The sequence below is a fragment of the Apium graveolens genome, chromosome 8 (assembly GCF_009905375.1).
Source record: "Apium graveolens cultivar Ventura chromosome 8, ASM990537v1, whole genome shotgun sequence".
NCBI classification, from domain to species: domain Eukaryota; kingdom Viridiplantae; phylum Streptophyta; class Magnoliopsida; order Apiales; family Apiaceae; genus Apium; species Apium graveolens.
The window spans coordinates 76,727,511-76,754,596 of record NC_133654.1 but is presented as its reverse complement, the minus strand read 5'-3'; the positions used below and the strand labels follow the sequence as shown (position 1 = coordinate 76,754,596).

General features: G+C 34.7%; 2 protein-coding genes across 2 annotated transcripts; both read left to right on the top strand.

Annotated features, from left to right (window-relative positions):
- The first annotated feature begins 17,551 nt into the window (after window positions 1–17,551).
- On the top strand, window positions 17,552–22,391 carry LOC141677751 (ATP-dependent zinc metalloprotease FTSH 2, chloroplastic). The gene is made up of 5 exons (XM_074483800.1): window positions 17,552–17,710; window positions 18,302–19,489; window positions 19,567–19,880; window positions 21,346–21,586; window positions 21,886–22,391. The coding sequence occupies exons 2-5, from the start codon at window positions 18,302–18,304 to the stop codon at window positions 22,222–22,224; spliced, it is 2,082 nt and encodes a 693-aa protein (XP_074339901.1). The 5' UTR covers window positions 17,552–17,710; the 3' UTR covers window positions 22,225–22,391.
- Window positions 22,392–22,700: 309 nt separating this feature from the next.
- LOC141677752 (pentatricopeptide repeat-containing protein At2g41080) lies at window positions 22,701–24,882 on the top strand. Its single transcript, XM_074483801.1, has one exon. The coding sequence runs from the start codon at window positions 22,754–22,756 to the stop codon at window positions 24,746–24,748; it is 1,995 nt and encodes a 664-aa protein (XP_074339902.1). The 5' UTR covers window positions 22,701–22,753; the 3' UTR covers window positions 24,749–24,882.
- Window positions 24,883–27,086: the final 2,204 nt, after the last annotated feature.

The following is a 27,086-nucleotide window of genomic DNA, read 5'->3' as shown; positions in this document are numbered from 1 at the left end:
CTCATGGATTATAACAACAAAACTAAACCTAATTACTCAAATAAAGTTAGGGTTTGGAGGGGTTATACCTTCCTTGGAGAGTGGAGAATCAATAAGGAAGCTTTAATTAACCACTAGTTATCTTTACTAAGCTTGAATCTTGAATAAAACATAAGAAAACACAAAGTTAGTTCTTGAAAACACTATTCATCAAGAACTTTGATGAATTGATTAGCTATGTAAATCATGGAATCTTGAGCTTTAACTTATGGCTCATCTAAGTTATGAATTATGGAAGCTAAAGAAACAAACCTCTTGATTTTTGAAGGTGTGTAGCTAGGGTTTTGAAATTTCTTCCTTGGTTTAAGAAGAAAAAGCCGAGAGCTTTTGTTCTTGAAGAAGAGAAGTCAACTTCTAATTTTGATGAAATGAATTGTTTTGGCTTGGTTGATTGCTTTTGATTTGTTTTGTTACCTTTTTACCATGGTAATTTTTTTGTGTGGATCTAATTCAACCAACAACACACTTTGCTTGGTCATGCTTATGTCACCATGTGATGTCACCCTCCCTCCTTTGTCTTCTTCTCATTGGTTTGATGACATCATCCCCACTAATCTCTTTGATTAGCTTCTAATTACTTGGCTAATGGTCGCTGATCTGTTATACGGTTCGCTTAACTTTCGTTTTCGTTTATCGTTTGAGGGATCATACCCGGGATCTTATTACTTGGGTTCCCTTAACATTTCTCAATACATTATATTCCTTTTATGATCCTCTCTTACAATCCTTGAATTTAAATCCTTTTTATCCTGTTACCTTATACTCAATTCTTTCGATATCTGGTGGATTTTCGGGAAAAATCAAAGTGTTCGGATTTGGATTCTGACGATCTTTACATACACTTATATACCACATAGAGTACTAATAATATCCCAGAAGATCAATAAAAGAACCCCTTCATAGTGTGGCATGAAAAGTTTTCTTAATCAGTATAATCAACAAAACACTATTCATAAGGGTTTCAAAAATTTCAAAAATTGGGGTTACTACAGTAATTCAGTGGTAGATGGGTCATACTCAGCGACAGTAAGATCACCCTAATTAGGTTCAAAAATTTGATCTCCATTTGATTCTTCATATACCTCGGAAAATACTTCTCCAGAAACAGCTCTGTAAACATTTCCCAAGTTACAAACTCACCTTCTTCCAACGCTCGCGTGGATTCCCACCAATAGTTTGCCTCACCATTAAGCCATGCATTGGCTTCCATGGGGTCAGCACTTCCCTTGAACTCAGGTGGTTTCACATCTTGAAATTGCTTAAAAGTCACTGCAGGTGGTGCTACTATTTATGTTGTTGATATTGTTGCTGCTGCTGCTACTGCGTGAGATGCAACACCTGTTGCTGCATCAGTCCCAACATCTGGCCAATCGCTGGATCTGTACGACTCTCGATACGATCCTCTCCTGAATTATTCCTCCTCTTTGGTGCCTTTATTATGGTAAGAAAACAAGTAACATATATAATAATCTGTCAAGCATGGTGTCAAATATGTAGCAATCTTTTAGCATATCAAAATTCTCATGCATTATCTCTTTTCCAAAATATTATAAACTTGCTACCATATTAACAAATGTAACATGATTAACACATAATCCTACTTAATATCTCAAAGAATAATAACACAAAGAAAATTATCGAAAAATTATCCAAACCATCCAACACTTACTCAAAATCTCAAATAAACCAACAAATGGTGGATAGGGTTGCAACACAACCTTTCAACCTCTTTCATTACTTCCCTCTATCCTCGAGAACCAACAAAATAGCAAATCAATGGCATAAATGCCTAATGTTGAATGCAAAACAGGAAACCTGAACAACTCAGCTATAGACCGGCCCACTAACCTAAACTTAACCCAATAAAAGTTAAACTACACGCACTTATCTTATGTGATCTTCCTATGACTCACTTAAGACAACCCTAGGCCTGTTTCAGGGACCATAACTTGTAGCTCTGATACCAACCTGTGACGCCCTCCAAATCCGGGGTCTGGATTTGGGAGTCACTGACCGATAAACCACAATATAATAGGCACATCCGAATAAAATAATAAATATGACCCCTTGCATACAACTGGATCGATGGCAGGTTATAGTATGAAACAGGCGCTAATGCAAACCCACTGTTATTACAACCCATGAGTCTATTTAGTTTTACAACTTATCCAAATTTTATTACAAACCTCTAGACTAATCAAGCGTCCCAAACAGTCTACCATGTAAACACATCAAACTATTTACAAGCACAAAACTCCTGTAGAATCCTGAAAGTCAGGCCTGCTCTGGCCTAGCTGAAAGATCGTAATAATAAACAAGTATGAGCGAAAGAAATGCTCAGCAAGCAGTATAAAATGTATGCTTGAAATGATAAACCATATTTTGATAATAACTGAATAATAGGAGATAAACAGTAATGTTTGATCAACAATAAAAGCTAAACAAGTTATAAACAATAAACGATAATTTTTAGATTGAAATCTTTCACCGATGGACGTACTATCACATGCTGATCAGCCCATGTGATAACACTGGATCAGAGTTCGTAGAAACATGTCCCAAAATATGAGTACTCAAATAAAAAGGCAATATATCTGCCTGTGGCATAAGTTGTATTATAATATTTCATATAACACATGGCCCTTCGCTGGACCGTCCGCCCCCGTCACTCAAGCATTCATCCAATCCATAAAACATTTTTAATCAAATGAGCCGAATTAAACGACATCCTTAACAATATAACTCCCAATTTCACATGGTCCGGTCTCAACAACTGATGGCGAAATAACTAGAACAATTAGTTATTCGCTAATCTAATTTCAAAGTTCCACTGTATAGAGTAATTTTGCAGTGAAAAATGAAACTTTTAACTATTTTTAACTTAGAATAGTATAGAAACTTGCATAATCGAGTTCAGAATAAATACCACTTGAACCTTAAGTGAAGGTAGGGATATTTGAAATTATACTACAAGAAAGTTCAGGAATACTTGCCTGGTGTAAGAATAAACAAAGTAATTCACTATTCTGAATTTAGAATAGGGGGAAAACTTGCCTGGTATACTCAATAACTTCTCACTATAATTCTGGCTTATAACTGTTGGCTAATGATTCCATCTAACACTTGACTACGCTCCTTGCCACTTGATTCTATAAACAAAAGGACTATCTTAATTGACAGAACCAAACTCAATCGACGTAACTATACATCTCTACATCTACCCGGTCGTTTATAACTAATCATGGCATTTTAAAATTGAAAACAAATAGCATGAATATCACATAACAGATAATCATGTTATTTGTATAACAGGTAATCACATATTTCATGTAACATATAAATTATATCGTCACAAGATAGGTCTCAGTAAGTTTAGAATTGAAATCAGGTCAATAATAGTATTTATCTATCAGATACTAACTTAGAATGATTCACAAATCAAACGACCTTTCAATACACAATAAATTAGGTCTCAGAAGTATTTTTAAAGAAAGCGGAATGTTTTTCTGAGTCTATACGCGTTCATTTCATATTAAACGGACGAACATGTTTATTTATTACGAATAAAATAAGAATAAATAGGAATAAATCAATTAATAATAATATTAACTGATTTTTAAATACCTAAATATAAATTTTAAGAGTTCAAAAATAATTTTTAGGAATTATTTGAACTAATTATAAATAATTATATTTTATTTAACTATTTATAATTAATATTAATTGATTAAATGATTTAATCAATTAATTAAATTCATAAATAATTAACTAAAATAAATAATAAATAATTAAATCAAGTTAGAATTTTGAAAATAATATAAGAAAGTAATTTTTTTGGAATTTAAAAGAATTTAGTTAATTAATAAAATAATTAAGTAAATAAATATTAGAATTTAAAAACAATTTTTTGAATTTATGAAAATGATTTTTGAAAATAGAAAAAGGATTTTTAATTAAAAGTAAAAAGAATTTGTCGGAAACGTTTTTCCGAATGGGAAAACAGGTTGGGAAAGATCAAACCCGGGTTTTCTTCACGGGTCGCCAAGAACAGCCCCGGGTTGCAAGAAACTTCGCCGGTTTCTGGGAAACTTCGCCGGTTTTTGGGAACCCAGAAACCGGCTAAGTTTCTTGCAACCGGGGACAATTCCGGCTGGACCAAAAACGAAGCCAGCATGCCTGTTTTTCACTACCATTCCTCACCGATCTCATTCTATGATCTACCCGAACTATCCTGGTAATCATAACACAATCAAAACGTGACTAAAACACGGATTCCGGCGAAACACGACCTCGAGTTCATCTTTTCCGGTGAAAGATCAAACTCGAGCAATTCCTAACCAAATTCAGTGACTCCAGTACCAAAACAAAGATATAATCATCTACAATCTATCCATATAATCAGATACAATCACAAATTCAAGAATAATTCTAAAAATCAATTCAAAAATTGTATAACAACCACAACTCGGTTTAATCAATTCGAAACCAAAACAATTAAACTATTAGCATAAATTGATTCTCCTGATCATTATAAGCTATCTACAACCTCAAAAACAATCAACAATCATCAGAAATCCAAAAACGATTTCAAGACAAGAACACTAAAAATCGATTTTAATCATTAGCTAACCTCAACTCGTGATTTTGGTATCAAATTAACAGGCTTGTTGAGAGGATTGTTTTCTTTACTAGAACATCAAATTTGGGTTCCTGAATAGCCCAAAGTCATTGATTCTTTGTTCTTGAATGGATTTCACCCCCAAAATGTTCTTGGATTTTTGTTTTTCAATAAAAATAAATGAAATAAAATAATTTATTAGGCTATTTATACTTTTTGAAAAATAAATACCCCAAAATCCATTTAGGGTATTTTTATCCCCTAATTAAAATAATTTGGCCCAAAAATAATAATTATGGGGAATAATTTTAAAAGCAGTTAAATATAAAATTTATATCAAAATTTTCCAAAAATTATGAATAATTCAAAAATGCAAAAATAATGGGTATTTGAAATGTGTATAATTCTATAAAAATAAAAACATGAATTTTGTGACGTCCCGGTGGGGTCCTGTCCATTTATTTTTGAGAAACCGAAACGTTACCTAAATTAACAGAAAATCTCAAAAACACATAAAATACATTCAAATGCACATAAAACGAGATAAAACGAGTATCTCGATAAAGACGCAAATAATCCGATCCGACGGATACCCGATTCGAAACCCGAAATTCTGGATTTACCGAACCCGATTTTTTTAATTTGGATATGGATTTAACTATTAAACCCGAAATTTTTTGAATTTGGATTTGGATATTAGGTATATCGATCCGAAATCCGATCCGAAATCCGAAACTCTATCCAAACCCGATCTGAACCCGAAATCCGAAAAAACCCCGAATTATTATATATATATATATATTAATTATATATATAATATTAGAATTTTATATATTATACATTATATTATTATATGTATATATTATAATATACATTATACATATTATTATATATTTTTTAAACATATTTTTTATATTTATGTTAAAAATTAACTAATTATAAAGTTTAATGAAATATAATTATTCAATCATTTAAACGGGTGATAAGGCTTATAAGTTTAATAAAACATCTTTTAGTGAAAAATCTAAACAATTGGATCTCAATTGAGTTGATTTTTTAAATATTAGTTATAAATATAATAACACAATTAATGATGTGATGAAGTTTGAAGATGACACGTTAAGACTCTTTCTATGCAAGTCTCCTGTTTGATCCCAAGCACTTGCAATATCAATAATTATACAAATTTTCAGATTTCGGGTTCGGGTTTCGGGTTCGGGTATAAATATCTAATTCAAAAAAAATCGGGTTTCGGGTATACCCGAATCCGATCCGAAATCTGATGGATCGGGTTCGGGTATTCATTTTTGGGTATTTTTCGGGTTCGGGTCGAGTTCGGGTATGGATAAAATTTTCGGGTTTGGATATGGATTCTACAATACCCGACCCGATCCGACCCGACCGTCATCCCTACTTGTGGGGCCACATATAACAATTATACACGTTATATCATGACAATAATCACCTTAAACTCTTATAAACATATTATATTTATTTGTTTAACACGAAATATTCACATGATTTTCCCGGATATTACACTTACGTTCTCTTCGTTTCCAATTGCTTATCCCTCTTGAATTATTGAATTAAACCTAAGAATGATTTTCGACTTGAAAGAGTCCAAATGATTTAAAATACTGGTAATGTTAAGAAGAATTTAGTTAAAACTTCTATGTTTTCCAATTTAAAGGTTTTCAATAAATTCCTAAAGATTGGACATAGACGTAAGAGGCTAGCGGGGCTAGTCCGGTCACGTAAGAGGCTAGTGGGGCTAGTCCAGTACTATAGGCTGAAATAATGCCATAGGTACCTTAATGACCGGATGAAGGTCAGTATGGGCTAATCACCCGTATTATAATTAAAATATGGATATTCTAATCAAGGGTTCTATAATATTAAAATAAATATGAAAGATTTCCAATTGTGCAACGAGCATCGTTCATTGCATTCTGATTTCAAATTGAATAGTATTGATTATACTTCTTAAAGTTAAGAGAAAACTTAAACTAGAACCCTGTCATTCTATTTTGACATTTGGTATTCAAAGCTTGGATTGATCTTCTTAAAAGTTGTGAGAATCTCTCTAAGAACCTTATCGTTTGATCTTGAGAAATGTTGATATACAAAGCTTGAATCTTGAAAGCCTTGAAACCCTCTTTTGAAGCCCTTTCCTAGATATGGTTATAATACTGCCACCTAGTTTATTGAGAATAAGAATGCCTCTACTGTCTTGATATTTAGAATTGTTTAAATGGTTACTTGCTGAGTCTTTTTGCTCATTTATTTGTGTTGATCTAACTATGGCAGTTAAGCAAGAAGATATCCAGACTTAGGCGCACCGCTCATAAGAGTGTTCCTGGTGTCCTTTCAGTACCGTCGGATTTCAGGTGCCAAATCAGTAGATGCTGTGTGAGGAAGCGACGATAGTTGGTGGGAATTGTAATAGCCGGTTCAGATACTTTTGGATTATCTGGCGATTCCGATTCGGACGTATATTTTGGATTTATTTATAATAAGGGTTGTAATTATAATATTCTGGTTGGTAGTGTAAGTCATATGTCATAGCCTATTTGTATATTCGAGGATTTAACTCAACTCAAATAAGAATGTAATAAGTAAATAGTGGATCTACCGTCAAAGAGATCTCGCAAAGTAATATCTGTCAAAGGATTCAGAAATAAGGTTCATCTACAAACTTGAGGAGTTAATTCACTGGAAGAAGTTCAAGAAGTTGATCATGCCTCAGTGATATAAATCAAGATCGTAGATTTAATCAAGTGACAGAGATCTCGTCAGAGTATCATTAATTACAAGGATTTAGTCTGAAGAAAATCAAAAGTATCAAAGTCAAGACATGAAGAAACGTCACGGAAGTTAGTCACTCATGAACCAGACAGTACATCGAGTGTCAACATTGAAGTGGTGGAATTGATTCATAATTCTCAGTGATTTTTAGAAGATATTCAGAAGATTGGTTGCTGCTCAGGGTTAGTATTAATTCTCTATTAATTAATTAAGTCATATAATTTAATTAAGAAAATAAATTATATCTGCAAAGATTAATTTATTTGATTAATTAAATTAATTGATTAATTAATTCAGAATTAATATTAAGGTTTTTCAGAATTTTTAATTGGTTAAAATCTGTTTTAATTCCAAAAAGACAACTGATTGTATTAGTATGACAATCGGTATGACAATCAATAGTCATACCGAAAGTCATGCTAATTCAGTTGATCGTCTTACCAGAATTATTATTAGATTAAAATCACTTATTGATTCAGCAAAAACAATCTGCTTGAACTACTATGACAATCGGTATGACAATTGATTGTCATACCGAAAGTCTTGCTAGTTCATTCTGATTGTCTTGCTAGTTCTAAGGATAGTCCTACCGATTGTCTTGCTGAGCTCAGGATTGTCTTGCCAGGTCAATTCTATTCTGTTGATTAAAAAGAAGCAGACAAGCAGCATTTAACTACAACTCAATCATCCAAAAAAACAAAAAACAAGAACACAGCAGCCGCATCAAATATTTCATTTTTCATCTGCTTATTTCAAAGATCAATTTCTAGATTGCAAAGTTAAATCCCATCAACTAGAAATCTTTATCTTGTTCTTGTGTAACAATCTAGCGGATCAAAATCCCTAGAACTTAATCTCAAATCGCGTTTAGCATTTGATTCTAATTATTGCAAAAATAGAAAAAGTTCATGTCGAATTTATTCTAGATTTGTGATAATTGATTTGAGATTAATACCTTGTAATCGATACAGTTGTTGTAACACCTTTCAAGTTTAATAATATTTTTATTTAACTTGAATTTTGTTTCACATTTTTTATTCCGCATTTAATTCGATTATTCGGTACTGTTTGTATTCAACCCCCCCTTCTACAGACACATTGGGACCTAACAATTGGTATCAGAGCCTTCTGATTAACGAACAAATCAAGATCCTAGACTTTTGTGATTTTTCAACTCCTTGAATTTTTATTTATTCAAAAATTCATAATGACTTCACATAAAGTTGGAACCGTTAAAATTCCACAATTTGATAAAGAGAATTATATCATGTGGAAGAAGAAGATGCTATTATTTTTACAAGTTGCAAATCCTAAATATTCAAACTTGTTAAAGAAGGGTATAAAAACTCCGATGGTTATTGAACCGGAGGTAATAATAGATGGTGTGGTGACTACTAAAGCTAGAACCTATCCAAAAGAGCCCGAAGATTTTATTCCTGCTGAGAAGGAAGAAGCCTCCTTGGATGCCAGCCTTCAATTAATATTAATTGATTCCCTTGATCCCTTGATGAACAGACATGTGATGAACTGTAAAAATTCTAAACACATGTGGGAAACTATTGAGGTAATTAATGAAGGCACAGAGGAAGTTAGGGAGAACAAGTTGGAAATCCTAACCTCTGAATATGAACATTTCAAATCAAATCCAGGAGAAGGAATTACTGAAGTGTTTGAGAGCTACAATGCGTTGATCAACAACCTGAACATCAATGGAAAGTATTATTCAATCAGGGAGGTCAACAAAAAGTTCCTTTTAACACTGCCAGCTCATCTTGAACATAGAATCACTGCCATTAGAGAAGCTAGAGATCTGAGTGAGATTTCTTTGGACAAGCTCTATGGAGTGTTAAAAACTTATGAGTTGGAGCAGATTCAACAGAAGGAATTCTACGGGAAGGATAGAATGGTCAGCACATCTAATGCACTTGTAGCTGAAGGTCAACAACAACAACAATCTCAACAGTTAGAAAGAATGGTACAGTTTTCCAAGGGTGAGGAAAATGAGTTAGTAGCAGAATATGATCCTCCTACTACAAATCAATCAAGTGATGATTTTTATTCCTTGGAAGAGCTGGAGCAATTGGAAGATGAATCAATGGCCCAAATTGTCAAGAGATTCTCCCATGTCAGATTCAGGAGGAATCCCAAGCTTAAGTACAAGTCCAACTACAACAAATTCCAGAAAGGTGGATCTTCATCCTCTAACACCAGCAGTGGTGGGTACAAAACAGGGATGGTTGATCGGAGCACCATTAGATGCTATAACTGCAATGAGTTGGGACACTTTGCCACAGAATGTAGGAAGCCAAAGCAAGTAAGAAAGAACTCTGAAAGGGCTTATCTGGCAAAGGGAAGAAGCTGGGATGATACTGATAGTGAAGATGAAGAAGAAGGAAATCTTGCTCTTATGGCTATTGATGGAAAAGCTTCATCGTCAAGAATAGAGGTAAAACTTTCTGATGCTGAAATGGTTTATCATCTAAGAGGTAACTTAGATTGTGCACGTCGTGATAATGAACTGTTAAGTTTAAAGATCACAGACCTTGAGAAAGAGGTCAATGAATTAAGACTTGTGCATATTAATCAAGACAAATTAAAAGAACAGGTATCTTTTCTAGAGAATAGAGTTGACTGTTATAGAAAACTCGAAACTATTCTCAAAGACAAGATCACCGGTCTTGAGACTAAGGTTAGAGCCTACTTCAATTCTTGTTCGAAGGCTAAAGAGTTCTACAGTAAGCAAGCTGTTAATCAAACATCTGGAATAGGTTATGATTACAATGCTGCTATTGGAGAATTAGGCATAAACTCCCCTCCTCATGTCTGTGCTAAAGGGAGGGAAGTACCACATGTGCTTAAGGGTGTTGATGAACCCCTCTATAAAGCATCAATTGCTGAACCATTTGATGCTACCTCTTCTGTTATTCAAGAAGAAATACGTGTTGAGGATCATGCTTATGAGAAGATTGTTTCCAAGTCAAGTGAGTCGAAAGTTCCAGTCAAAGTTGTGAAAGCAACTGAGACTAACTCAGACACACATGAGTTGGATAACAATAATGCCATGTCTACCATGCATAAATTACCTGCTGTTAATCACTCTCATAAAGCATGTGGTATTGCTAATTGTATGTCTTGTGCTTTTAATATGATGTATGCTTATTTTAATGGTAAGCATGTGTCTAATGATAAGACTACTCCTCGTCAGCATATGAATAACAAGAAACATGATAGGTCTAAGACTGCTAGTCCTTCTAAGGCTAGAAAGGAGACATTTGTGCCTAAGCTTAAACAGAAATTTGTTAAGGCTGTTTACAAGGTCAAATGTTCAGTCATTGAGAAAGTTGAGACCATTAAGATTAAAAATGTTGTTTTGCCTGACAAAGGACAGTTCTACAAGTATGCCGGGCCCAACCAAGTTTGGGTTCCGAAGAAGGGTTAATCCATTTGTGTTGCAGGGCATTAAAACAGGTGAAACCGGAAGTGTGGATTCTTGACAATGGATCATCAAGACATATGACCGGAGATAGAGCCCTGCTATCAAATGTGGATTGAGAAAGCTGGCCCCCTGATTACCTTTGGAGATAACAGCAAAGGTTTATCTGAGGGATATGGCTGTTTGCAAGCTGGGAATGTTATCAGTGAAATTTTGTATAGTGTGCTAGGTTATTATCAGGAAGCAATATCTAACATATAGCACCAGTGACGAGACTTGAGAATATTACGACATATCAGGCACCTGCTGCACATTACACTTGGAATTGGACTCTAGTAAGATGTGTACAAGTGTACTCCTGGTTGGTGAGTCAAAAGAGGAAGTCAATGCACCACAGTTCATGGACTTTGCAGCTGCAGATCTATTGGACTATGCAATCTCTTCTTCACAGTCTCACTTCAGGTTGGTATGAACTAGTATACTGCTCAAGCAATCGTCAAGGACATGGTATGGCACTCTAACTGCAGTTACAGTTGTATATGAACTAGTAGAGTCGTCATATTTATAACTATCTTATCACTAGGCACAATCATATTGTTTTATATGTGCAGTGATATATTGGTTATGCAACATAACAATTAGTATCTAAAGTACTTGACAAGTATCGGTCAATGATATCTTGTTAACATTATGTTGCAGATATTTGTAAGCTTTTGACATGAATGAGAATTACTTAGACTTTACCCTAAGTGATCAATGTTTTATCAAAAACTCATTCATATTGAAAAACAAAATCAAACTTCTTTCTACATTAGTGATTTCTTATTTCATGTAAAATCTTTTGAAATCACTATTGTAAATCATTTTCTCTCTATTACCATATATTCTGTGTTACAGGTTCAGTCTCCAATGACTTTCTTTCATTGACAGTCATGAGGTTGAAAACCCACAACGTCTATCCCAGACTGTAAAGACAAACACAAAAACAGAACCAACCAACACTCTCTTACCACTAAATGTAGTATGAATGAGCGTGAGGGAGATAGTGCCTAGTGCACCACATAAGGAAGGTTCTGTAGTCAACCCAGTAGCTCTGTCTCCTACATAGATGAGTAGTATTTAAACCGAGACAACTGCTAGCCCCCATACATCTTCTCAAAAAGATGTAATGGCTGAAAAGGCACAAAAACAGTTACTAGATTCATTCTCTCAACAGGGTGCGTCTATTGAATTTTGTCTGTCGGCCAAGGTATCCGATGTAGTGTCACCACTTCAAACATAATCAATTCTTGATGCACAAGGAGAGGTTACACACACAAAGGATGAGTTGACGGAAACAAGAGTTTCGACCATTTTAAGGTCAGATTCGATTGTTCAAGGTTCGTTAGTGGACCAATTGCCTTTACAGGTGTTAGGAGAGGATACTGATCCAAAAGCCATATATCAGTGGTTAGTGTCTACCTCCCCAGGCTTAAATCCCCTGGATGCATCTGCGGATAGTGGATCTGACATAGGCGCAGATCGGCAACTTGTTGACAATGATTCAGATATTACCTGATGAGTCACAAGGAAATGTCTTCACAGACATTAGAAGGGAACTTTGATCTTTATGCTAAATTCGTTGGATCATTGTTTACCTTCCCAGAATTCAAATCTGGAACCCTAAAAAGGGAAACTAGCAACTTGTAAATTATGACTCAGATTCATCTGACGAGTTTAACAAGGATGGGGATTTGCGAACTCCCATTGCACCACCTGTGACCTCCTTAAGGATGGCTCAGGTGATTTTCCTTGCAGGTACAGCTGGATTATGGAGCTATGAGAGAAGAGTGATACACTTGTGAGAATGAGTGTAAACACGAGTGGAGAGAAGAGTGAAACACATGTGAGGTACACTAAACAGAATCACACACTCACAGTGAGGAAGAAAGAGAAACTACTTGTTATTTCTTTTCCAACCAAGTGAAATATGAGAACTTCTTCAGACGACGGCATACATTCCTTCACTAAGGGGGAGATAAAAGCTTAAGTAATAGTTTGGAGGATTCCTCAACTAAGGGGGAGAAATAGCAGGGAGGAAGAAAAAGATCCTACATGTACACTACACCACACCATTGCTGTTTGTAACTGCGGATCCTATTGTACGGGAGAGGTGGTAAACACAAGGTGATTTTCTAGTAAGGGAAGAAGCTGTTTTCAAAAGGGGAGTACCATTGGCTTTTATCTGCGGATCCTATTGTACGGGAGAGGTGGTAAACGAAGGTGATCTTCTTTAATCAGTTGATTCTCATAGGGGGAGAAGCAAGAGAGATATGGCCTTCTCAACAGGAAATGTGGTTGTACAAATGAAGATGGAACTACTTGAAGATATGTTCAGTCTAGAGGAACATCTATTTGGAATCTGGAAAAGGTTAAATGTTATCCAGAACTTTTCTGCTATTTACTTTGCATTTCTGTTTATATCTTTTTCTTATTTGTTAGTTGAGTATCCTCTAGGTATTTGTGTGTTATTGTCCAACAAACAAATAGGGGGAGATTGTAAGTCATATGTCATAGCCTATTTGTATATTCGAGGATTTAACTCAACTCAAATAAGAATGTAATAAGTAAATAGTGGATCTACCGTCAAAGAGATCTCGCAAAGTAATATCTGTCAAAGGATTCAGAAATAAGGTTCATCTACAGACTTGAGGAGTTAATTCACTGGAAGAAGTTCAAGAAGTTGATCATGCCTCAGTGATATAAATCAAGATCGTAGATTTAATCAAGTGACAGAGATCTCGTCAGAGTATCATTAATTACAAGGATTTAGTCTGAAGAAAATCAAAAGTATCAAAGTCAAGACATGAAGAAACGTCACGGAAGTTAGTCACTCATGAACCAGACAGTACATCGAGTGTCAACATTGAAGTGGTGGAATTGATTCATAATTCTCAGTGATTTTTAGAAGATATTCAGAAGATTGGTTGCTGCTCAGGGTTAGTATTAATTCTCTATTAATTAATTAAGTCATATAATTTAATTAAGAAAATAAATTATATCTGCAAAGATTAATTTATTTGATTAATTAAATTAATTGATTAATTAATTCAGAATTAATATTAAGGTTTTTCAGAATTTTTAATTGGTTAAAATCTGTTTTAATTCCAAAAAGACAACTGATTGTATTAGTATGACAATCGGTATGACAATCAATAGTCATACCGAAAGTCATGCTAATTCAGTTGATTGTCTTACCAGAATTATTATTAGATTAAAATCACTTATTGATTCAGCAAAAACAATCTGCTTGAACTACTATGACAATCGGTATGACAATTGATTGTCATACCGAAAGTCTTGCTAGTTCATTCTGATTGTCTTGCTAGTTCTAAGGATAGTCCTACTTATTGTCTTGCTGAGCTCAGGATTGTCTTGCCAGGTCAATTCTATTCTGTTGATTAAAAAGAAGCAGACAAGCAGCAGTTAACTACAACTCAAACATCCAAAAAAACAAAAAACAAGAACACAACAGCCGCAGCAAATATTTCATTTTTCATCTGCTTATTTCAAAGATCAATTTCTAGATTGCAAAGTTAAATCCAATCAACTAGAAATCTTTATCTTGTTCTTGTGTAACAATCTAGCGGATCAAAATCCCTAGAACTTAATCTCAAATCGCGTTTAGCATTTGATTCTAATTATTGCAAAAATAGAAAAAGTTCATGTCGAATTTATTCTAGATTTGTGATAATTGATTTGAGATTAATACCTTGTAATCGATACAGTTGTTGTAACACCTTTCAAGTTTAATAATATTTTTATTTAACTTGAATTTTGTTTCACATTTTTTATTCCGCATTTAATTCGATTATTCGGTACTGTTTGTATTCAACCCCCCCTTCTACAAACACATTGGGACCTAACAGGTAGTTATAATCTTGTCTCATACTTTATCATGTTTAGATCCTAGTGGTTTTCGGGGTTTATTGTATTTATGCTGCTATATTATATTAGTATATTGGTGTTGTGGGTCCTCATTCCTAACCCCGAGTTTGAGGGCGTCACATTATTGAAATTAAAAAATGAATTCGATGATCTACCGAGCAATCCAGCCTACACCAATTTTTGATGTCTTTCTGAAAATAGTAACATTATAATTTAACTTTACACAATTAAATCTAGATATAATACAGTGTTCAGATATTTCAGCTATATTAACTGAGATTGCAGGTAGAGATGGCTCCATAGTATGAACAAATTTTTATCGTGAAATGTGAGCTCTAGCGATTCTTACCACCTATCCACTCTACACCACTTTGATGCAAGCATTAAAGATCCCTTAATAAACCATTCTCAACGAAAAACAACTCAAAATACAACTAGATATACTAAACTCTCACGATAAAAATACAATAAACTGTGAGAAATGGTAAGATAAAGTCACATTTTAGATGTATTCTTGATGGAATGATCGAAAAACAACTCAAAACATAACAAGATATACTAAACTCTCAAGAGAAAATACAACAAACTGTGAGAAAATGGTAAGATAAAGTCATAATTTAGATGTATTCTTGGTGGTAAGATAAAATGATTATGTGAATTACATATTCATTTATTAAGTAGGTGTTGTTGTCAACAGCTAACTATCATTGTCTGATAGCCGTTGATAGAGTAGCGTATCAACTGATAAGGTTTTGCGATATTTTTCATGTAGATCTCAATCGATAGCCATTGTTGTAATTATCCATTCCATGGTTATCACTGACTCAATGGATAAATAGAGTAAGATGGTTAATTGTAAATATGAAATGTCATGTAATTTTGTCTGAGTGAAGTGAATCATCAATGGCTAAGGAGAATAAAATTTCAATGGCTAATAGAACCCACTCATCAGCTACCAAGAAGATTACACTATCAATGGCTAAAATAACAAAGAGCACTTGACAGTGACTTGACATATCACATATATCAAATCTAACAGAGCACATGGGTTGATAGAAGATCTCAGTTTGAAAAACGGGGACAAGACAAAACGTGCATGTGATCTTGGATTCTGAAGAAAAAGAAATATTCCATTTTCATGCATGAAAAATTGGAGGGATATTAAAAATAATATATTAAGATACAATCTAGCCTCATTTGTCAAGTCTCACGGGAAAGAGAATGAAGAAGCAATCTTGTTGGATCTTAAAGACTGTGCTATGTATTATCTAGCAAGTATTGTAACTTGGTGACTTATAAACCAAGTAGTAGCAGATGTTCACTCAAGAAATAAGTTTATAGAGTTTTCTCATAGAGTTTAGTTGAAAGCACTATCTTTGAGAAAAAAAACTGTAAAAAAAAGCTGTGAAATTTTTATAATTTGCACAGATTATTTTTTCAATATATAACTCAGGTGGCAAGTCAAAAAATAAACCACCTGAAATTTTTATGTCCTGTATTTTTTTTCGTTTTAACAATTGTTTAAGTTCGAAAAAGTTAAAATTTGTAATTTGTATTCAACTCCCCTTCTACAAATTACTGCAGTATTGATTGTTAGTAAATAACATAATCAATATAGAAATTGAGGTGATAAAGTTAATAATTTGAAATGGTTGTGTGGATTTATCTTACATTTAAAAGGTAAAAAGAGGATATGTGTTTTATATAGTACCATGTTCGAGAGTGGTATACAACTATTAAGGTATATGGGTGTGCATGATGGTAGTATGGGCCTCGCGCGCGTACACAATATTTGTTGATGCTGAATAAATATTGATATGGATATCAAAATTTGCTGATGGCTGAATAAATCTTGACATGGATATTAGGATTTGTTGATGGTTGTGCTAAATAAATATTGATATACTGATTAGTGTTTAAACTCTGATATATGTTGTTATAATTTTGATTCTGATAATATACTATTAAATGTAATTTAAGTCAAAATATTTATTTTAATTAATGAGATATTTTCAGTTACATTTTTAGTTTTGCGATATATACATAACTTAATGTTTGGAAAAGATTTATACGGACTTTGCTACTTCTCTGTCTTTATATTTTACATAGGTTTTTAAGCGAATTAAGGTACATGTCGCGGTTGAGTATTACGTAAATGTGGATGCATTGCATTGCTCTGTGTTGTTTTATCATATAAGCGATATTGCCGCAACCCAACACAACGTAAGTGGGTGTAACACCCCAGCCCCATATCGAGAGGATTTGAGATTTCTGTTCAGTTTATAAGGTAAAATACTACTAGTATGTGCACCAATAAATCACAATCTTTTGGAGGCATATGTTGGGGCTTGTGAATTATCCAAATTGGATGCATTCGGGACAATAGTTTGCGGTTTATTTCGGACTTGGAATCGTGATTTGACCCGGTTTTCGAAAAGACCCGGAATTTGACATGGGTTGTCACGGTGGATGTGGGGTAATAATCTATTTAAGAACAATCAAGTCTTTTATAGGCTTTCTATCAGAAATTGTTAAAGCATATGTTATAGGTAAATGATTCTTCTTCTTTTTTTTTGTCAATTGAGTATCTGATTATATCATATTTTTTCATGGTGTTTGTTTGGTTAATTGGTTTGTTGTTTATTTTTTGTTAAATCCAGATATTATATTTGGATATAAATCCAGTATTTGTGTGACAAAAAAGGGAGAGATTATAATAAGAGGCGCTGGGAAGAAATCCACGTAATGGATTAACAACCACACCCTTTCCCTTGACATGAAACCAACCAACGAACTTCCCTCTCCTCGTTTATAAATAATTCCATTCCTTCTCAGCACCACACTGAATTCATCCGCTTCCCACTCTTAATTCTTAGATCTTTCCAAAGGTACACTCATTTTATTCTACGAATCTGATTATTCCTTCTACATTTCTTGATGTTTAATCGCCTTAACTTCCTTTTCTATTTAATCTTTTTTTAATCCTTATTTCATTTTTTTTTCATTTAGTAGTATTGAAACTCAGGTTTATGTACATAACTATTTGTATCTGTTAGCTTACTGTTCTGCTGGTTTGTTACTCCACTAATTATATCTTGTTTATATCTTGTTTACTGTTCTGTTATTTATATATCTTGTTTATATTTGTTCTGCTTACTTGCTCTTTTGAGCTCAATGCTAAATTTGACATGTAATAATAACTTAATTATGGGAATTTCAGGACCTTTGCTCGATGTTTCTTTTAATAGAATTTATGCTCCCGCCAGTCTTTGTGATTTTGTTTATTTATTAAGGTTATTCGGAAATAGGATGCATATTAATACACGCGGGATCTATTACATTTACAAGGAAGCAACCAATAAAACAATTAAAGATTTGGGAGCTCTACAATTACTCTTTCTGATTTTTTTTATTTAATTTGTGAATAATGTAACCTACATGTTTACAATCATTGATTTCATCTTTGTGAATTGGTTTAGATGGCTGCATCTTCTGCTTGCGTTGTTGGAAGTGTTATATCCACCCCCAGTACTAAAACTGTTCTGAGTAAAGAATTGTATGTCAGACATTTATTTGTGTCTTCAACACGTCCATCACTTGTTAGGGTCTCAAAATCAGTTACTATAAAAGCATCTCTCGACCAAAGGCAATATGAAGGAAGAAGAGGCTTTTTAAAATTGTTGCTTGGAAATGTAGGGCTTGCCGCTCCTGCATTACTAGGTAGTGGAAATGCTTTGGCTGACGATCAGGGGGTATCAAACTCAAGGATGTCTTATTCTAGGTTTTTGGAGTACTTGGATAAGGACAGAGTCACTAAAGTAGATTTGTTTGAGAACGGAACAATCGCTATTGTTGAGGCTGTTTCTCCTGAATTGGGTAATCGTGTGCAGAGAGTTCGTGTTCAACTCCCAGGCCTCAGCCAAGAACTTCTTCAGAAATTTAGGGAAAAAAACATCGACTTTGCTGCACATAATGCTCAAGAGGACTCGGGTTCTCTTTTATTTAACTTGATTGGAAATTTGGCTTTTCCATTACTCTTAATTGGAGGTCTTTTTCTCCTCTCAAGAAGATCCGGAGGAGGAATGGGGGGTCCTGGTGGACCAGGTTTCCCCCTTCAGTTTGGCCAATCAAAAGCCAAGTTCCAAATGGAACCAAACACTGGTGTAACATTTGATGATGTTGCCGGAGTAGATGAAGCTAAGCAGGATTTCGTGGAGGTTGTGGAGTTCCTGAAGAAGCCTGAAAGGTTCACAGCAGTGGGTGCTCGTATTCCTAAGGGAGTTCTTCTTGTTGGTCCACCAGGAACAGGGAAAACCCTTCTAGCCAAGGCGATTGCTGGTGAAGCAGGTGTTCCGTTTTTCTCAATTTCTGGTTCAGAGTTTGTTGAAATGTTTGTTGGTGTTGGTGCATCTCGAGTCCGAGACCTTTTTAAGAAAGCCAAAGAGAGCGCTCCCTGCATTGTATTTGTTGATGAAATTGATGCTGTTGGGCGGCAAAGAGGCACTGGAATAGGAGGAGGGAATGATGAAAGAGAACAGACCCTGAACCAGCTTCTGACAGAAATGGATGGTTTCGAAGGGAACACTGGAGTTATTGTTATTGCAGCCACTAATCGTGCTGACATTCTAGATTCGGCCCTTCTAAGACCGGGTCGATTTGATAGACAGGTAAGTTTTAGCGATTAGTATGTTGATTTTCATAGTTGTGAATGTGGTCATGTACTAAGCTTAAATCATGGTTCTAGGTATCTGTTGATGTGCCTGATGTTCGAGGAAGAACGGAGATCTTAAAGGTTCATGGTAGCAACAAGAAGTTTGATGCAGATGTATCTCTTGAGGTGGTAGCTATGAGAACACCTGGTTTTAGCGGAGCAGATCTTGCAAACCTATTAAACGAGGCTGCTATATTGGCTGGTCGACGTGGGAAGACCAGTATTTCATCCAAAGAAATTGATGATTCAATTGATAGGATAGTGGCTGGAATGGAAGGGACTGTAATGACAGATGGTAAAAGCAAAAGTTTGGTAGCATACCATGAAGTTGGACATGCCATTTGCGGGTACATCTTAATATACTCCCTGTTTTTTATAAATAGAAATTTCAGATTTCTCTTGGTGCTGTGAAAGTTTCAATTTTTTAGTTTTGCTAAATGTAATGTATAGCTTGACACCAGTAATTAGCTTTGCAATGTTTATTTTGATTTTTAAAAAAATTAAAATTTTTGATTTGCACCAAATTACTGGTTTATCAAATTCAAAATTTCTCATTTTCACCAAATCGGCAGTTTTAACTAAAAAAATCACCGGTTCTCCATGTTCTCGTCTTAAGTTCTCATTGGTGCGAAACCCTGTTTATTATTATCTATACTGCCCCTGAAACACTAACCATGTTTATTATTATCTATTAGACCTGGCAGAATATGAATTTGGACCGGTTTTGGTTAATTAATATGAATTTGGACTGGTTTAGAAACCAAAACTATATATTAACCATATTATGCAAAATATGGATTTAATTTGGTTTGGTTTTATACGGTTATGGTTCAAAATATGGATATCCATATTTGCATTAAATTTTGAAAACTAATTTGATTTCATGGAAATTAGAGTTCTCTTAATTTGTTGATACATATAATATTTGTTGGCATTAATATGTTAAAATATTAAATTATATTAATTTGTTAAAATAGACGTATAATATATGAGATAAATAAATAACTAACTTTTGTGAACTGCGTGTGTAATTATAACATGGCCTGATGTTTAGCACATGTAAATTAAAACAATTAAGCAAGGTTAATTTATCTATATTTACAACTCTATAATATAAAAATACAGCTATACGAAGACACCCTTAGTTGACTCGGGAGAACTCGGTGGATAATAATTGTGCAACAAACTACTGAGCCATAACCACAGTCACGAAGGTATTCCGAGTGCACCGTTATATCGCATTCAAAAACTTAGCTGAGACGGTTTGGCCAGTCTCAAAAGTCAAAACAGAGACACAAATATGGTTCAAAAATGGTTATCACATTTTCAATCCATATTTGAGAAGAATATGTGTGATAAAAATCAAACCAAATCCATTTCCAGAAATGTGATTTTATTTGGATTCAAATCCAAAAGTTTGGTTTGGATTGGATTGGTTTCATGGTTTTGTATCTATTTTGCCAGGTCTATTATCTATACTGCCCCTGAAATACTAACCAAATAATTGCAAATTATCTTTGTGGTATCCAAATAAGTTTATTGGTCATTTGAATTTATTATCTTTGTGGTATCCAAAGAAGTTCATTGGGCATTTGAATTTTTCTGTTTCTGTTTCTAGAGTGTTGGATGTAATTTAACAGCATAGTAATATGGTACTTGTGTAAAAAAAATACATGAACTGACAGTCTTCAAGATTCACACTTCAAGCTGCCTACAGATAACCAAATTATTTGTACATTGAGTTTTTTAGAAAATCAATGTGCAAGCGGATAATTTTGTTGAAAATGTTCTGTTTTGTTTGCTGTGTGGCAGAACTCTTACGCCTGGACATGATGCTGTTCAGAAGGTCACACTAGTCCCACGTGGTCAAGCAAGGGGTTTAACTTGGTTCATTCCTTCAGATGACCCAACCTTGATCTCCAAGCAGCAACTATATGCAAGAATAGTTGGTGGACTTGGTGGAAGAGCGGCTGAGGAAGTGATATTTGGAGAGTCTGAGGTAACCACTGGCGCAGTCGGTGACTTGCAGCAGATCACTGGATTGGCCAGACAGGTAAATCTGTAAATGTTTTTTCAAAAGTTTTGAATTGTCATGAAGTTATTGCCACCTAGTAGACTGAAATCCTCAGATATCATTGAGATAAAACCCTTGAGGCATAAAATTCTTCCTAGTGAATTTTACTTGCCCGTCCTATTTTTGCTAAACTATTTACCCATCCTTTAAATGTATAATTTTGTTAACCTTTCGAATTTCAAACAATCGTCTAAGACCCTGCCTGAAATTTCCTCTTTCACTTTAATGCATCATTGACAATGTTAGTGACCAATATGGGATCATCAAATTATTTGCAGATGGTAACTACATTCGGCATGTCTGAAATTGGCCCATGGTCACTAATGGACTCATCTGGTCAGAGTGATGTGATCATGAGAATGATGGCTAGGAATTCTATGTCAGAAAGGCTTGCTGAAGACATTGACAGCGCTGTAAAGAAGCTTTCTGATAGCGCATATGAAATTGCACTGAGCCATATCAAGAACAACCGTGATGCAATGGACAAAATAGTGGAGATTCTTCTTGAAAAGGAGACTATGACTGGGGATGAATTCCGAGCAATCCTGTCCGAATTTACTGAAATTCCTGTTGAAAACCGTGTCCCATCTTCGCTACCAACTGCCGTCCCTGTATAATATGCATATACACCCCCTGAAGGCGACAACATGTAATGTTCAGTTTTACATTTCTGATAGACCAAATTGTATAACAGTTGTATCGTTTCCAGTTTTCCACATACATATACTCTGTATTTAATTGAGATCCCTGCGAGGAAGTAAATGTAAGTCTGTATATTTCTATAGCTTCAAAATAAGACTAAGAGTTCATACTTCATAGGCATTAACCAAAACTTATTTCGCTTTCATCGCTTATTGTTTGCTCTAAAATCATATTTAAGTCTGGAAGCCGGTTCCTAACAACTATTCTTGTTAACCATCTCCGTTGTAAGAACTAAGAATACGTATATATCAATTTAATATCAAATTTATAAGCCAAAAATCAAAATATAAAAAATTACTATAACAATCGCATATCATAAAATTCGCCAGTTTAGTATTACAGAAGCTTATTACTCCATTATTTTTTATGTAGTTTATAAATTATGATGATTAACGAGTGTGTGTGTGTGTGTATGAAGTTGAAGGCAAAAAGCAAGTCAAATGTATGGGCAAGTCTTTCCTAAGACCTCTGTATTCCTCATCACTTGCCGCTGCAAATCATCAATCTCGTACGACAATCACTTCATCAACACCCATAAAAGACCAACTATCTTACTTATGCTCAAAAGGCAAACTCACTGAAGCATTCAGAACCTTCGCTACACACATTTATTCAAACCCAAATTTCTTTGCTATCCTCCTTAAAGGATGTCTCAAACACCATTTTCTCCCTCTCACCAAACAGCTTCACTCCATTATTATCACTTCTGGTTGTTCATCAGATAAGTTTCTTTGTAATCATTTATTAAATGTTTACTCTAAATTTGGACAAGTGGGTATTGCAGGTGCATTGTTTGATGTAATGCCAAGGAAAAATATCATGACCCGTAATATTTTGATTGGGGGGTATGTACAGATTGGTGATTTGGAGAATGCGCGTAAGGTGTTTGATGAAATGCCTGAGACAAACGTTGCGACTTGGAATGCGATGGTGGCGGGGTTGACTCAGTATGAGTTTAATGAGGAGGGGTTGAGTTTGTTTTGTAGAATGTATGAGATTGGGTTTTTTCCGGATGAGTTTACGCTTGGGAGTGTGCTTAGAGGTTGTGCTGGGATGAAAGATTTGAGCATGGGTAGGCAGGTTCATGGGTATGTGGTGAAATCTGGGTTTTTGGTAAGTTTGGTTGTTGGGAGTTCTTTGGCACATATGTATATGAAATGTGGTGATTTTGGAGAGGGGGAGAGGTTGATTACTAGGATGCCCGTTAGTAGTTTAGTTGCTTGTAACACACTCATTGCTGGAAGAGCACAACGAGGTTTATCTGAGGGTGCTCTGGATCAGTATAACTTGATGAAAATGGCGGGTTTTAAACCAGATAAAATTACATTTGTTAGTGTATTGAGTTCGTGTGCGGATTTAGCGACGATTGGACAAGGGCAACAGGTTCATGCAGATGCATTGAAGTCGGGAGCTTGTTCATCTATTGCTGTACTTAGTTCGTTAGTTAGTATGTATTCACGTTGTGGGTGTTTGGATGACTCTATAAAAGCATTCTTAGAGAATGAGGATGCTGATGTTGTTCTGTGGACTTCGATGATTGCAGCTTATGGGTTTCATGGGAGAGGAAAGGAAGCTATTCAGCTGTTTAATCAGATGGAGCAGAAGGAATTAGAAGCAAATGAAGTTACTTTCTTGAGCTTGCTTTATGCTTGCAGCCATTGTGGCATGAAGGATGATGGGCTTGCATATTTCAACTTAATGATGGATAAGTATGGACTAAAGCCTCGTGTAGAGCACTACACGTGCATGGTTGATCTCCTTGGGAGGTCTGGTCGTCTGGAGGAAGCAGAAGCTTTTGTTAGATCTATGCCAGTAAAGGCAGATGCAGTCATATGGAAAACTTTGTTATCGGCATGTAAAACATATAAAAATGCTGATATGGCCAAAAGGATAGCTGCAGAAGTACTTAGCCTTGATCCTCATGACGCGGCTTCTTATGTGCTGCTTTCAAGTATTCAGGCCTCTGCTAAAAGATGGCAGGATGTATCAGATTTGAGGAAAGCAATGAGAGATAGGAGGGTGAAGAAAGAGCCCGGTGTAAGTTGGTTTGAATTAAAGAATCAGGTTCACCAGTTCTGTACGGGTGACAATTCCCATCCGCAGTTGATGGAGATCAATTCATACTTGGAAGAACTTACAACAGAATTGAAGTTAAGGGGTTATATACCTGATATGAGCTCTGTCCTGCATGATATGGATCTTGAAGAAAAAGAGTACAACTTGGCACACCATAGTGAAAAGATGGCAATTGCTTTTGCTTTAATGAGCACACCACCGGGTGTAACAATAAGGGTGATGAAGAACTTGCGGGTATGTACCGACTGCCATGTTGTTTTCAAGTACATATCAGAGATCAAGAAGAGGGAAATTGTTGTTCGAGACAGTAGTAGATTTCATCATTTCAAAAATGGACAGTGTTCTTGTGGAGATTACTGGTGAGGATACAACACTAAAGTCAGTAGTGAACTGGACTTCTTAGTTTCCTTTAGTAATATTGATCATTTTTTGTCGTATAAATCACCTTCCATAAGTTAAAGAAGGATAGAGATAGTATTGAAATAATTTAAAAGTAATCTTGTTGAATTTCTTTTATCAAACGGGCAGCCATTTTTTTCTAAAATCACGTAACTGGTCTATGATATAGACCAGGATTTTCTAAAGTGTGCTTAGTCAATGTGTTAGGTTGCCATGCAGTTGTTAATTGTTCTGTGTTATAGAACAACATATATGCGATTTCCTGAACAGTGGCAAGTGAAGTATAACATGTGTCAACTAATAGAATCAGGGGTTTGAGCGCACAGGGCGGCTAAGAAAATAGGGCCAAAATTGTTACCTCCCTGTATATAAGTATATTGAAATTGAAACGAAGACAAAAAAAAGTTAATTACTTCTTAATTTATCGGAATCTATTTCTAGTTTATAAGTATGTCTTTCGATAATTTAGTTTATTTAGAAAGTTAAACCCATATCAAGTAAAATGGGGAAGCTGGAAAATGTTATCAACGGTTAAAGATGATAGTGGAACACTCGCTTCTAAGTTATTAATTTTAGCAAATATACGCGAACGTCAGTGAACCGAGTTAAACAGGACACATGGACCGAGTTAAAGAGGACACAGAACACTCACGTCATCCTGTTAATACCAGCAAATGTATGCATAGAAGTTAAGAGTCCAGTTCTAATTAAGTTAATAATTCCTTCGTCTGGTTGAAGTTAGTTTATTTTTAATGTAAAAATCCCCACCCTCCCTAAATACTTTGATATTTTTTTGGTTTAAACCGATATATGGAGGAAAAAGGCTTCTACTCAAAGCAGTTGTAGGAAACAGCCTTCTACTCAGAAAACATATTCTCTCTTTTTAAGCTTTAAAATGTCTGAAGATACTCGAAATGTCTGAGGAGTGTCAATTATCCCAAAATATTTATTCAAAATTCTTCTGACTGACGTGACACGACAAAATTACGAATTTTAATTCATCATATATATGTTTGATAGCAACTTAGCCAAAACTCTTTTATATAGAATAATATATATGTCTCATAACAATTTAGCGCGAACTCTTTTATATAGAGTTCTGCAGAAAATCATTATATAATTTATATTTATTATATATTTATTTATTTCATTTTCATCATATTAGCTACAAATTTTAATTAACCAAACTAAAAAACGAATTTACAAATTTTTTTATCTAAAAAATCATTAAAAATTAATCAAATATTTCAAGGTGATTTTGTAGTAAAATCATGGTTATCCAAAACTATTATACAGGATAATCAAATTTAAAATTATTTTTTATAAATTTCAAGTGTTAAACTTTATATAATATTCAAATAAAATTATTATTGTACACTAACATCGAATTTTAAGTTTTCTTAAATAATATTTTAAAATTTGTAATACTCCTAATATTTTATAATAGAAATACAAGTTCTGGGAGGACCCCGTCTAAAAATGTTTACTCTTGAACATTCTCCTAGGCGAAAGGCGGATCTACTTTCGCAACACCCTATGTAATAATAATAATAATAATAATAATAATAATATTATTATTATTAGGAGGAAAATTACCGAGTCCCAATTCAATTTTTTCAATCGGTTAGTTTGTTCGTGCTGGTAATTATTTATAGAGATGGATTTTCTACTAACACACCGGTTGCCATTATTCATGGGAAACATCATAACATAAACATGGCCCCAGCTCAAACAAAGCCTGAAACCGCACAACTAGCTTGTAATAATGGCCTTGTCTTTTTTTTTTAGGGCCAACTGCCCTACGTCTGTTCACTACTATACTCCCTGTTTCTTATATTCTCTCTTTCCTATGTATATCAGTTGAGACACACCAACATTTTGATCAGACAATTTACCCACGTGGCCCTCCCTGCCTCACACCCCAAAACAACTTTTCAAATAACCAAACAAATAAAATCTACTGTCGCTGTCACTGTCACTGTCACTGTCACATCTCATACAAGACTTGTAAACAGCAGCACAAAGTTCCCAATGATTTGTCCACCTGCTGCATTATCAAATACTACAACCCAAGCTTATCACAAGGCTAAAAAAGGTCAAACAAAAGCAAAATTCCACCCCCCCCCCCAGCATTTCCATCTAATCATTTTATCTAGCCTCCTCCCTGTACACTACCAATGCCTATTAACAAATCCACAACCTCATTTTTTCTGCAGATGTACCACTTTTAACAACACAATTCAACCCTCTGATGAACAAGTATACAAGTTACTTTCTCAACACACAACATACCATGAGGCAT

What these genes read in the sequence shown, in the direction of transcription:
- LOC141677752 (XM_074483801.1), top strand. Translation starts at nt 22,754, where the DNA reads ATGGGCAAGTCTTTCCTAAGACCTCTGTATTCCTCATCACTTGCCGCT.
- LOC141677751 (XM_074483800.1), top strand. Translation starts at nt 18,302, where the DNA reads ATGGCTGCATCTTCTGCTTGCGTTGTTGGAAGTGTTATATCCACCCCC. An exon ending in GTTGGACATGCCATTTGCGG is followed by an intron (nt 19,881 to 21,345) that starts GTACATCTTAAT and finishes GCTGTGTGGCAG; the next exon opens with AACTCTTACGCCTGGACATG. An exon ending in TCACTGGATTGGCCAGACAG is followed by an intron (nt 21,587 to 21,885) that starts GTAAATCTGTAA and finishes AATTATTTGCAG; the next exon opens with ATGGTAACTACATTCGGCAT.